The sequence below is a fragment of the Symsagittifera roscoffensis genome, chromosome 8 (genome assembly GCF_963678635.1).
Source record: "Symsagittifera roscoffensis chromosome 8, txSymRosc1.1, whole genome shotgun sequence".
In the NCBI taxonomy this organism is placed as follows: Eukaryota; Metazoa; Xenacoelomorpha; order Acoela; family Convolutidae; genus Symsagittifera; species Symsagittifera roscoffensis.
The window spans coordinates 30,041,604-30,054,927 of NC_087069.1; the positions used below are offsets into that span (position 1 = coordinate 30,041,604).

The 13,324-nt window shown below is 39.1% G+C and overlaps 1 protein-coding gene across 1 annotated transcript; it reads right to left on the reverse strand.

The window, feature by feature from the left end:
• Positions 1–3,831: 3,831 nt before the first annotated feature.
• On the reverse strand, positions 3,832–5,565 carry LOC134853539 (uncharacterized). Its single transcript, XM_063869538.1, has one exon. It carries the CDS (start codon positions 5,563–5,565, stop codon positions 3,832–3,834), a length of 1,734 nt encoding a protein of 577 aa, XP_063725608.1.
• Between the last annotated feature and the right edge of the window lie 7,759 nt (positions 5,566–13,324).

Below are 13,324 nucleotides of genomic sequence, written 5' to 3' on the forward strand. Positions count from 1 at the left end.
AAAGCAGCAAACTTCTGTAGAAGAATGTCGTGCCTGACAGAATCGAAAGCTTTGCTAAAATCGAAATACATGGCAGCGCAAGGAATTTTGGCATCATGAGTGTGATATACTTCATCTAGATATGAGAGCAATTGCGTTATGGTGGAACGCTTCTTGCGGAATCCATGCTGAGCATTCGAAATTTTGTATCGAACTCGAGGGTAAATATAATTGAACAAAATACGCTCGAAGATGAGTGAAAGAGGAGGAAGTATGCTAACTGGCCGATAATTAGTAATATCATAAGGAGAACCAGATTTGAAAACAGGAGTGATGAGTGCAGTTTTCCAGGAATTGGGCCAAACACAAGATTGTATAATGGATAAGAAAAGGAAAGAAACAAGCGGAGAAAGAATGCTGTGACAGGATTTATAAATGAATGCAGGTATATTATCTGTAGAACGAGTCTCTTTGCATTTAGCTAGGAGCTCGCCAACAATACTGAGGGAGACATCAACTTCGGAATGTTTGATTTCCGAATCAGCCAAATTACCACCAGCAGAAGGACTATTTTCAGAAACTTGATAAACAGAAGCGAAATATTGATTGAAAGTCTCACTAATTAAAACATCGGTCTCGACCTGCTTGCGTCCCCAAAAAAGTTTAGTAGGGACAGGTTGAGTTGATTTAAATTGGTCCAGAAACATAAAAGCATGCTTGGATGAATTCGGCGAAAACCGTTGAATCAACAGAGTTTTATCGAGTTCAACTGAGTTTGAGAAATCATTCTCTAATTGAGACAGATATTGGCGATTAAAACAATTCAAATTGTTCAGAGTTCTCAGTTTATTAGCAATATGAATAGAATGAGATGAAAAATAGAACGGAAAATCTTTTCTGCGAGCCGTAATTTTACGACATGAAGAATCAAGTGCTTGACAAACAGTTTCGTTGAACTTGTCAATGAACTCATTATGACAGTTAGAATGCAAGATAGAGTATAAGGGCGATATAGCCCGACTGAATCTTTCTGAATTAAGACTACTTTTTGAGTAAGTGACAGATCGCTTTGTAGTAAAATGTGAAATTGAACTTGCAGCAAATACATGCGCAAAAACAGGAAAATGATCAGAAAAAGCAGTGGCACCTCGAAAAACTATGAATCGATGAGGATCTGAAACGCAGAGCAAGTCAAGGATATTGCCCGAAACTATGGTGCTGAAATCAACAATTTGAAGCAAGTCAAGATCATCTAGTGCTGTCAAAAATTTGTTTGAATAATCAGAAGTAGCAGTGTGTGAGCTCCAGCAGACATCAGGAAGGTTGATGTCACCGAGAACTGCGGTAACAACTCGGTCTTTCGAAACTTTGCGACCGAGACATTTTACAACCTCATCACGGTGGTTAAACTTAGCCTCAACAAGCACAGAAGAATCAACTCTGAATAATGAAGTTTGAGGTGGATTGTAAATCAATAAGAAACTTTAAAATGCTTTATGGAAATCAATAAGGATAGAACAGCGAAAATCAGAGTAAGAAAAGGATGATAAAATACTGAGTTCCAGGCTCACACGGACAGCAATAAGCACTCCTCCATGTGCTCCTGAAGTTCTGTCAATTCGCATGAGGACGTGATAGCCAGAAGCAGGGAAGATTTCGTGATTCTCTATCTCATCATAGAGCCAGGTTTCGGTAATAAACAGTAAATCAATGTTGTTAGAAAGCAGAAAGTTGCGTAGCTTGAGACGTTGAGTACTTGTTATCAAGCTTTGAGCGTTGATAAGACACAACCTCAAATCCGCTAGTTATTCGGGTAACGGAATTTCCACATTATTATGGTAAAATTTCAGGTTTTTTATCTTGAGATTGCTCTATGGAATGTTGTCTTTGGTGGAAACATCATTCCTCAGTTTCAATATTTAACGCAATTTGATTTGGTCAGTAGGAGACAGCGATTTTGAAATGTAAATGGGAGATTGAAAGGATTGCAGTTTGTAAGCTTTGTGACTTGTGGGTGAAGATTTATCCCTCAATCTATGATATTTGTTATCGGAGCTTCATCATTAGATCGAGCAATCAAAGTTGCGAAACACCCCATTCAAAAACGACTCGCAGGAAAATACTTGGGAGTTAACACAAGTCCCAAACTTTTTTTGGATTTTTAGTTAAAACGCACATGTCTAAATCGAAATTATGACTCAGAAACTTCCAGACAAATTATTTTTAAAATGTTTAATTATTTTAGAGGTTGAAAGTATTTAAATCTTATTCGTAATTTAGAGGTCAACTGTGATTGGCTAATTTTTTAACATGATGGTTTAGAAACATATTGTATGTGAATAATTGTAAATAACATTTGTAAATTGAGGTCTTCAATTTTAGAACTTCACTTTTCAAATTGAATTGATGTTTTATCTGCTTGTACGAGGATCACTGAGGAATAAAAGCAATCTTGTCATCTGCCACGACGTTATTAGAAATACCATCAACGCTCATCTTAGCAACTACGACAAACCGTGCACAGCTGAAGAACTCCTCGATATCATCGAGCCATTCAAACATCGAATCAGTGCAATTTTTTTACCTGGTATTACCTGGTGTATTACCTGGTGCGCCACACGCACTCAGGTTTGAATGATCTCTCATAGTGGACATCATATTGTGGTGTGGCATCCCGGAAGCGGTTAGGAAACCATTATACCGGGGTTTTCAAGGCAGAGGTGCTTGTGCAAACTCTCCTTGAATGTCTCAATAGTCGGTGCAAGAACAACATTCTCGGGCAGGCTGTTCCAAGCGTTTATAACTCTGTTTGCAAACGAGTGAGAGGTTCTGTCCAGGTTCACTTTGCGTCCTTCCAATTTTAGAATATGTCATCTGATGCGTGTTACGACTCAGTTTGAAGAATGTCGCTGGATTTACATTCATATGTCTAAACAGTATCTTGTATATCAAAATCAGATCATTCCTCAAGAATCTTTCATACATGCTTGTTAGCTTCAACTTTTACAGCCGCTCCTCGTACGATAGTTCTTGCAGCCCAGGCACCATTCTCGTAAATCTCCGTTAAACTTTCTCAATCGTGTTGATGTCCTTCTTGTAATGAGGTCTCCATGCTGATCCGCAGTTCTCTAGATGTGGTCTTACTAAGGACTTGTAGAGTGGGATTAAAACTTCTCGGTCACGACATTGAATGGTCCTCTTGATCATGCCTAAAACTGCATTGGCTTTCTTGGCTGCTTTCAAGCATTGATCAACTCTTTTTCCGCAGCAATTTACAGTAACACCCAAATCCACTTCTGAATCAACGTTCTCGATTTCAGCAAGCCCCAATGTGTACCTTCCATCGACGTTTCTATTTCTAGCACTGATCTGCTAGTGTTTGCACTTGTCCACGTTGAACTTCATGCACCAACGCTCCTCCCACGCTTTCATTAGGTCGAAATCACGTTGGAGCTTCGCTCTGTCGTCCAAATTCCTTGACGGTCCGACTAATTTACTATCATCGGCAAACTTAAACACGGTGTTCGTAAGGCTGTCGTCAATATCATTGATGAAAATCAGGAATAAAGTAGGACCAAGGACTGTACCTTGCGGGACTCCACTGAACACAGTTTCCCAGCTGGAGTAACACTGATCAATTACCACCCTCTGCTTGCGGTCTTTCAGCCATGCTTCCACCCACTTGATCACTTCCTCCGATAACCCGTGAGCTCTCATTTTCTCAACTAGCCGTCTATGTGGAATTTTGTCAAAAGCCTTTGCAAAATCCAGATATAACACATTTACTGCCATTCTCTTGTCCAGCAATTCGTCCATTTTTTCGAAAAATGCCAGAAGACTAAGCAAGCAAATTCATCCTTTCATAAATTTCTGAGTGTCGCTAATGAGGTTATGCTCCTTCAGATGTCCAAAAACGCTCTGCTGAACAATGCGCTCAAAACATTTACAAATCACTGAAGTAAGACTTACGGGACGGTAGTTTGCTGCTTCACTTCTCTTGCCTTTCTTGAACAAAGCTGATACATTAGCAACTTTCCACCCAGTCGGCACAACTCTGGATGACAGCGATTCTCGAAATATCTTAGTCAGTGGTTCAGCTAACTCCGGTGCAGCTAGCTTGAGAAACAATGGGGGGATACCGTCCGGACCTGCTGCCTTATAAACTCTCAAATTGAGCAGCTGAGCAAGGACCATGTCAACAGTGATCGACATATTTGGCATCTTTAAATCAGGTCGTGGTACAGCATAGGATACAGGGCCTATTGGCTCCTGAGTGAATACAGGTTGGAAGTAACTGTTCAGATGCTCCGCCATGTCTTCAGACTTCTCAATTACACGATCACCCTCTTTCAATGGGCCAACCTTTGTTGGACATTTCTTCTTTGCGGAAAAGTATCTCCAGAAAGACTTACTATCTTCTCTAATTCCTTTCGCCAGCTTCCTTTCAAAATCTTTCTTCGACCATTTAACAGATTGGTCCGATGCTAGTTTTGCGTGCATGTACTTCAACTCTTTTTCAACAGAATTGTTGCTCTGCAAATTCTTCCAGCAACGTCGCTTGTCCTTACCCGCCCGCAAAACCTGTTTTGTAATCCATGGGTACTTTCGCTTCCTTCGTTCAACAAACGGTACATGCTTTGAGATAAGATTATTAAGAGTGCCCATCAACATGTTCCACTGCTGTTCTGCATGCCCAATAAGGAGAGAATTCCAGTCGTATCCTTTCAAATCCGAAAGAAAGCTTCCCACGTCCATCTTCCAAAAATTTCTGCGGCTGAAACTTCTCTCATTCAAGTTACGCTGTTTGATTGCTGCCGAAAAAATCACTGTGTTGTGATCAGTAGATCCAATCTTCCCTTCCACGATACATTCCGTGATGAGGTCTGGCTCCGACGAAAAAACCAAATCTAACACATTCTGCCCTCTTGTTGGGTCAACAACGTGCTGTGACAAAAAGTTATCTTGCACTATATCCAAGAACCGCTGATCTGCAATGCTCCCCGAGCATGACAGAGCTTTCCAATCAATACTTCGGTGATTAAAATCCCCAGCTACATTCTTCTCCATGTTTCCAGTAGACAATTTGTACAGGCCGTTAGCAAAATTTTCGTCGTCTGTCCGTTCAGTATGATAGCAACATCCGAGCACAACTTCTCGATTGGCATAAAGAAGTCTGCACCTGATCGCATCGTAGTTCTCAACCAGAAGCGCATCGTCCTCTCTTACATTGATATAGCTGGCACAATATATAGCCACTCCACCTCCTCTGATATCACGTTGGTTGCTGCTGAATGGTGGATGATAACTATGAATTAAAAATTCACTTTTGTTCATTCCAATGTGAGCCCAGGTCTCAGTAACAAAGATAATATCAGGTTTTCTGTTAGCTACCTCAAGTAAGAACTCATTCCAGTTATTTGACAAGCTTCTAATATTAACTAACAGCATTGACATATCGTTCTTCGTCGAAATAACTGTGTTATTATTTGCTTGCCGTATTGGATGCGCGTCTGGCAACTCTGCTTTTGTAAGCTTGTTCTCTATCAAATTTTGAGAGATCTCTGTTGTAGTAGTATTTTCGGTCATTGTAGGTAAACCATCGTTTTCGGAGTATATCTTCGGCAACGCCCGGGTACTGGAAAGTAAGTGCGAGAAGCCGCGGTTGTCCGTCCGACTTCGGCTCTCCAATCCTAGCAGCACGAAAGGGCTGGTTGCTAGGCATAAGTGGCTTCATAAACTCAACATCGTCTTTGGCTTTTGTTGCCTCATCTGACCCAGTACTCTCATGTAACCCACGAATAATCAAGCTTCTTTTCCGTCGTTCGTTGATTTTAATTAGCTTTTCAACATCATCTGGCTTAGGTACACTCTGCTTGGTTTTCAGCTTTTCCACATCTTCTTTCAGTTTGCTTACCATGCTCTTTCGAGAAACAACTTCGGTCCATAATTGGTCGTTCTTCTTTATCACATTGTTTTCCAAAACCTCATTCAAAGAATCACATGTAGAGAGTCTGTCTTGAAAACTGGTTTCAATGTGCCGGCAGCTCGTTTTTCTTATTCTGCTAATTCAGCTTTTAGCAAAACACGTTCGTCTCTTTCCGTTTGCAACAATTTGCTATAATCATTCACTTTTGATGTCAGTTTGGCAACAATATCTACGGCACACAACCCGCACATGTAGTCTACTCTATTAACTTTAGGCTTCTTGCCTTTTGGCACTTGTATTTCAGTCCATACCTCATGGCAGTAGAAGCAGTCAATCAGGAGCTTCTCCCAGATCACATCACAATCAGAAACCGATTGGTTGCGTCCACCTCTCCCTGTCATCGTCGTTGGCGTCTGTTGGTATCGCAAAGATGTCCGTAGCATTGTTGATCCAGATGATGGTGATCGTCTTTGTTGTAGTCCAGTTGATTATGATCCTTCAGTGTGGTCCCGTCGACATAACCAATATGAAACTATTTAATAAGTTTATCACAACAATTAGGCGATTTGTACGCCCTTTGAAGAAGGACTTTTGACCGACTACTGGAGTTAAAAACAAAAAACTTTACGATAATCAACGTTCGCAAACACTTGATATCAAAAAGGAAAAATAAAGTAAGTTTAGTACTAGAAGAGATACAAAACGTTCATCACTCTTCTGTACTGGAGCTACAACTCCTGCGGACTGTTTCACGAAACGAGTCAAATCTTCGTAAACTAGTCTTAAAGAAAAGAACAAAAACAAGAAAACGAAAGTCAAAAAGGAAACCAAAGAAAAAGCAGCAGTAAAATACCCAGGTAAAATCTATCGCTTTTCTTTAAACTTGCTCTCTAGCTTTTGAGGTTAAATTATATTGGAGCGGCGGAGTGAGCTGATAGAATTGCATTGATCAACTTGGTCATGAGAACTCATTTCTTTCTTGCTTTTGTAGTTTTTGAGGTTTAATTGTCTTGGAGCGACGAAATAGGAGGGAAGTGATTCTAGGAAACTTCATTTTTTTCTTGCTTTGTAGCTTCTGAGGTTTCGTTATCTTGGAGCGGCAAAACCAGTAGATAGCGAGGTCATCCAAAATGCCCCCAAAACTCGTCTAAAGGGAATTACATCAGTGAGGGATCGCTTTGAGCCTTGGGAATGTAAAATTTGCAAGGAAATAAATGGAAACCCCTAGGCAAAGTCATGGAGTGTGAGCGTTGCCGTGAACACTACTGTGCAAAAAGCCTTAAAATTCCTAACGCAGCCTATCAGTTCATGTGCCAAACTACTGTAATCTGGTGCTGAACAACTTGCTGTTCAGCCGTGATGCAATTTAACAGCGAAGAACAGGAAAACGGAATCGATCATTCGACCAAAAAGTTAAGAGCAGATCTCGACACAACTATGGATAACATGAAAAACACGATGAATGTTCTCTATAAATTCAAAGCAGGACCATCTCACGGAAAGGCTGAAGATCAGACAGGAATTTAAAAGAGGTTGTGAATCGGAAAGTGAAACCTTTGAAACAGATCATCATAGAAGCAACAGAAGAACATAAAAGAGAAGAAGCTGAAGAAAATCCAAGAAAAAAAATATTGTGATCTTCAAAGCCAAGGAGAGTGCAGCTACTGACAGTGATAAACAATTTGAGAAAACGATCCGACTCGGTCGGAAAACCGATGAGGATATAAACAGACTATTGCAGGTTTCCTTCAAAACTGAACAAGATGTTATTGAAATAAACCAAGTGTTGCCAAAGTTGAAAGGAGCCACTGCAGAAATCAGAAATCTCAGAATGAGCACGGATCGCAGTTTGAAAAAAAGAAGAAATGCGAAACCTAATTACGAAAGCAAAAAAAACTTGAACGATCAGGAAGAAGGAAACTATGTATATCTGGTTCGAGGAACGCAGATACTAAAAGTCGAGAAGAAAGCAAGACTAGAAAACTAAACTTCTGGTAAACAAATATTGATACTCTAACACAAACAAAACATCAGGAATTGATCAACTTATTTGAAGATAAAAAGAACCCACCAGATGTAATTGCTCTCGCTGAAACAGAACCGAAAAATTCCAAAATTGAGTAGAATCCAGCTTGGTACAAAAGTAACAACTATAACATTGAGTCAGTAAATCTGAATCCAAACGACTGCGGGCGAGAAATTTTAATTTTCATAAATAAAGATATATCTACTGCACTAGAAAAACCCGAACAAGTTACAAGAAATGATGATTTGAGACATTGCTATTGTAAATTTAACCGCTTGGCAGTTGTATACCGTGTCCCAAATTTACCAGAAATGAATAACGATTGCCTTGGCCAATCAATCAAAGAATTATGCGAAAAAGATGGGAAGGATTATACTGTAATCTTGGAGGACACAAACTTTTCATCATTTAACTGTGATTGCAGTTCAACCAAGGACGAGGAGAGCGAAGAAATCAAATTTCTAGAAGGAGTTAGGTATTCAGTGTAACCCAACACATCGATGAACCAACTCCCATTACGGCCGGAGATAAACCATAACTACTAGAAATAGTTTTAACTGATGCCGGTCTAAGCGACCTGAACACTAATATCCAACCACCTCTGGGACAGAGCGACCACGTTCTCATAGAAGTGGAGTTGCCCGCGTTTCGCAAAACTAGTAAGACCATGATTAGATACAACTCCGCTAAAGAAGACTACGACCCAATGAGGGATGAAGTAACAAATTTGTCGTTTATTCACAGTGATGACAATGTTGAAAACTTTGGACGGATTTACGCGAACTCCTGACTGAACTAACAAAAAAGTCTCTAGCATTAACTAGGCTCAATCCAGAGGGTAGAAACAACTTGCTATTCACCAATATCACTCAACAGGCAATCAAAGCAAACAAACTGAGAAAAATTGGAAAAAATTTTGCTGCTATAGAACAAAATTAAAATTTGACATTTATAAAGAAAAAAGAATTGCTGTTGAAACAAAAACACGAAAAGATCAAAGGGCAAAAGAAAGTGAAATAGCTAAAGATGTAAAAATAAAAATGAAACGAAAAAAAATCTGGGGCTATGTGAGACCGTGTTACAAAATGCAATACCAGATTTAGTGCAGGATGATGGATCTTTAACGACCAATGAGATCAAAACAATTGAAGTTTTGTCAAATTTCTTTTCATCAGTCTTCACACACGAACCACCAGTAGAATGGAAGATTCCAGAATTGGATATCACCCATCCAGTAAAGGACTTAGAAATAACAGAGCAATTGGTGAAAGAGCAAATAGACCCACTCAAAACATCGAAATCTCCAGGCCCGACGAAATTCACCCGAAACTTCTGTTTGAATTAAGAGATTTCCTGAGTCAATTTCTAACAAATATTTTTAACAAATCTTGGGACAAAACGAAGCTACCTAAAGACTGGAAACTTGCTCACATAGCCTCTATCTTCAAAATGGGGAAAAAGTCATTAGCTGACGTTTGTCGTCCAGTAAACATAACATCAATAGTTTGTAAAATATTTGAAAAAATAATTAGAGCCCATCTTATGGAACATCTAGAAAAAAATGAAATCCTAGTAAAAGAACAGTTTGGTTTTCTGCACGGTAAATCATCACAATTACAACTACTGAGAGTGCTGGATGATTTCACAAAAACAATGATTAGTTGCCGAGAAACGGATGTTATCTACTTGGATTTCAAGAAAGCGTTCGACTCGGCTCCGCACAAAAGACTGATAGGAATCCTAAAAGAATATGGAATAAAAGTAAAAACACTGGGCTTGATCAACGAGTTTTTAATAGCAAGACGACAAAGAGTTGTGATAAACGACAGTAGATCTGAATGGAAAGATGTTGAGTGGGCATCTTTCAAAGCAAAATTGTATTTATTTGCAGACGATGCAAAACTATACATAGAAATAACCAGTAAAAAAGACGTTGACTTGCTGCAAGATGATCTAAGAAAACTGGAAGAATGGTCAAAAAATAGTCTTTTGCATTTCAATGAAGACAATTGTGTACATATGATAATCTCAAATGGAAGAAGATCATATGAACTGTACGATAAACAGCTTGAAACGATAAAAGAAAAAAAGACTTGGAGTGATCATCCATAGTAAACTCTCCTTTGACTCTCATATCTTTGCAAAAGTTAGAAAGACAAATTCTATCATTGCAGTTCTTAAAAAAACTTTCCCTAGAAAGACTATACCTGTGTTTTTAATTGTTTATGAAGGCCTCATAAGGCCTCGTTTGGAGTTCTGTAACCGAGCCTGGTACCAGCGATTAAAGAAGAACACAGGGATAATCGAAAATATGCAACGACGAGCCACACAAATGGTTCAAGGGCTGCAGACACTAAGCTAGTATGAAAGTTTAGAGAAACTAGAACTACCATCACTTGAATACTGCAGAAGGCGATTAACAATGATCGAAATCTTCAAAATAGGGTACAACCGTTACGGCCCAAAAGCTACAAAGATCATGTTCGAATTGAATAATCGTGACACAAGGGCAAATGACAAAAAAGTGATAACGAAGAAGGCCAACTTCGAATTGCAGAAATTTTCTTTTTACCATTAGAGCAGCTACAGATTGGAACATGTTGCCAGGAGAAATAATCGACTGGAAGACTTGAACGCTTTTAAAAACAACCTGGACAAACATCGAAGAAAAGCGGAATTAATAAATTTGAGACTAATTAATCGAAAAAGAGTAAATCATGAGCTGATCAATAGAGGCGACAAAACGCCTAAAAGATCAGAAAAAGAACTGAACTGAACTGTAAACAGACCGGTTTATGGGTCAAAGTAGTGATATTTTGATCTCCACAAAACGCGATTTTTAAGATACGAATAGTTTTTGAAATAGAAAGAAGCACTAAATTTGTGAGTTGTATCGTATCTGCACTAATATAATTAGTGGAACCCGTTAATTTTAGATTGGACGTGCTCGGAATTAATTGGGTGCCGAAAAACGAAGCTTCGTGATTTTTTGAAAAAACAAAACGCCACAAAACAAGAGCGTTTGTGGAAATTTTTGAGGCGGGCGATAGAAATTCTTGTTCGGACAACATACACTAGTAAATGGACAGGTTATAAAAATCCATTTGCCAACAACTTTTCTGGCCCAAGTGAAATCGAATTTAACGTGTTTGATTTAGTGGATTCATCAATCCGGAGGCAAAATTGTTTTTAGCAAATTTTTTCAACTGGAACATTTTAGACCTGTTTTTTCATTGAACTAAAAGATTATAGGACGTCTGAGCTCAGGTCAATATATTTTAAAACAAGGATACAAGAATTGTCAAAAAAGTTAGGCGGAAAATTTGAAAATTTTTGAGTTCGCATGAAACACGTTTTGGTTCATAACTTTACAAGAACTGGACCGATCCAGTTCATCTTATTACCATGAGAACATAAATTAAATAGACTTACGCATAAACTAAATGTTTTTGAGTAAAGTAATCAAAAAATGTTGTAGGTTTTTTCAAGCAAAACTACCGATTTCTGAAAGTAGACCCTTCAGATTTTGTAAAAAAATTTTGGAAAGCCGTTACAACCTTACCAAACGGTAGCAATGGTCTAATAAGGCATTTTACGCTGTTCTCGACAAAAAAGAAGGGTTAGGGAACCTATAAAAAACGACAATCGAGTCAAAAAATGGGCTTGTTATAAGACCCCTCAGAGTTAAAGAAAATTGTTAAATAACCAGCTTAACTTCAGTCACGGAGGCGTCTGGGCCAGAACAAACTCTTCCTAGGTAAGTGATTTTGCATAATAGGCTCGGAAATTGTTTTCACCTACCAGGAAGCACCAAATTTGCCAATCCGGAAGGATCTGATTTTGACAATCCGGAGGGGTCCCAATTCGGTGGAGTCCTGTTTTTGCCAATCCGGAAGGGTCATATTTTGCCAATCCGGAGGGGTTCCAATTCGGTGGGGTCCTAATTTTGTCAATCCGTAAGGTTGCCAATTCGAGGGGGGGAGGGTTCTGTTTTTGTCAATCCAGATGGGTGCCAATTAGGAGGGGTCCTCTTTTTGTCAATTCGGAGGGGTCCTAGAAAAATTCTTTTTTATCGAATGCAATCGTAGGGATCCAAACACGTACGTAGACGAAAAAAAAGTACATGGTGAAAAGTATTAAGATGTTAGGAAATAAATAGACCAGGAAAGATTGGAAACCAGTAAGTACAGTGGTACTTTAGCTTTAAATTAAAACTGAAAAGACTATAATGAAACAAAAGCAGGTCTAAACCAGAAGACTCGCGACTCTAGGTCTAACTGAAAACAGAATTAGACACTGATTTATTTGGATCATAATCCAAATTATTTTTTGGAGGAGTGGTTGCCTGAGAGTTTTAGGTCTAGCTCGGGGTAACCCGAAGGCAGATAGGTAACCCAGAACTCAGTGGGTGCAATAGTCGCCCATCTGAAAGAAAAACCGTCTTTACGTTTTGTCTGTTTAGTGCGGCACTAAACAGGGAAAGCTCTTTCTTTAGAAACCAGTTCGAGGATCAAATTGCAACGGACCAGTTACAAAACACATGCATTTTTAAATTTATATTTGACTTTATTTATTTCTCCTTTTTGGTTTTAAATCTTTGATAATGGTTCTCGATTGGGTGGTGGACACACTATCTTCTAACTATGTTGACATCATCAGTCTGTGCTAGCTTTATAACCGATAACCAATAATAAAATGCTGTGCATAAATTGTATACATGCTGTACAGTGAAAACTCAATAAGATTCGTGGTCACTTGTTAAGTGAAGTTTTTGGTTATTATCGTGCTGTCTTATTTTTATCAGTTGTCAAACGACAAAACGATAGCAAGCAAATCGAGTGTGTGAACATTAAGAAGTGTTGAATTAAGATGAGTCTAGAAAAATAGAGAATACCTAATTTAGTGATAGCTTTAGGAAATTTATACCAACGAAACAAAAGAAATCGATGAATGAACGTTTTGCGGAAAGGAGCAAGAAAGGGAAGAAAGTTTCATGCGGAATGGTTGAAACAAGGAGTCAAAAGGCCTCAGAAGACAAAAAAACAACGTTGGAAATCCATCCGAACCCAACTCGGAATGATAATTGGGCGGGACGTAGAACTGGAAACAGATGATAATAGAAAATTGACGAGTGAATCTACTCCCGTAGAACGAGGCCACAATTTCGCCACTTCCACCGGGACTCTCGATCAAGAGATGTCGTAACTGTCCGACATCTCGACTGAGAAACCAGCGGCAGCAGTTTTACCTACTGATAACACCATGATGCATGGGGTGACAGACAGAGGGGCAACGCCATCCTCGTTTTCGAAAAGAGTGAAGAACACCTTAGGAAACTTCTTTCCATTTACAATGGGAACGGTAACAGGCGATGAAGTAGACACCCAGGAATA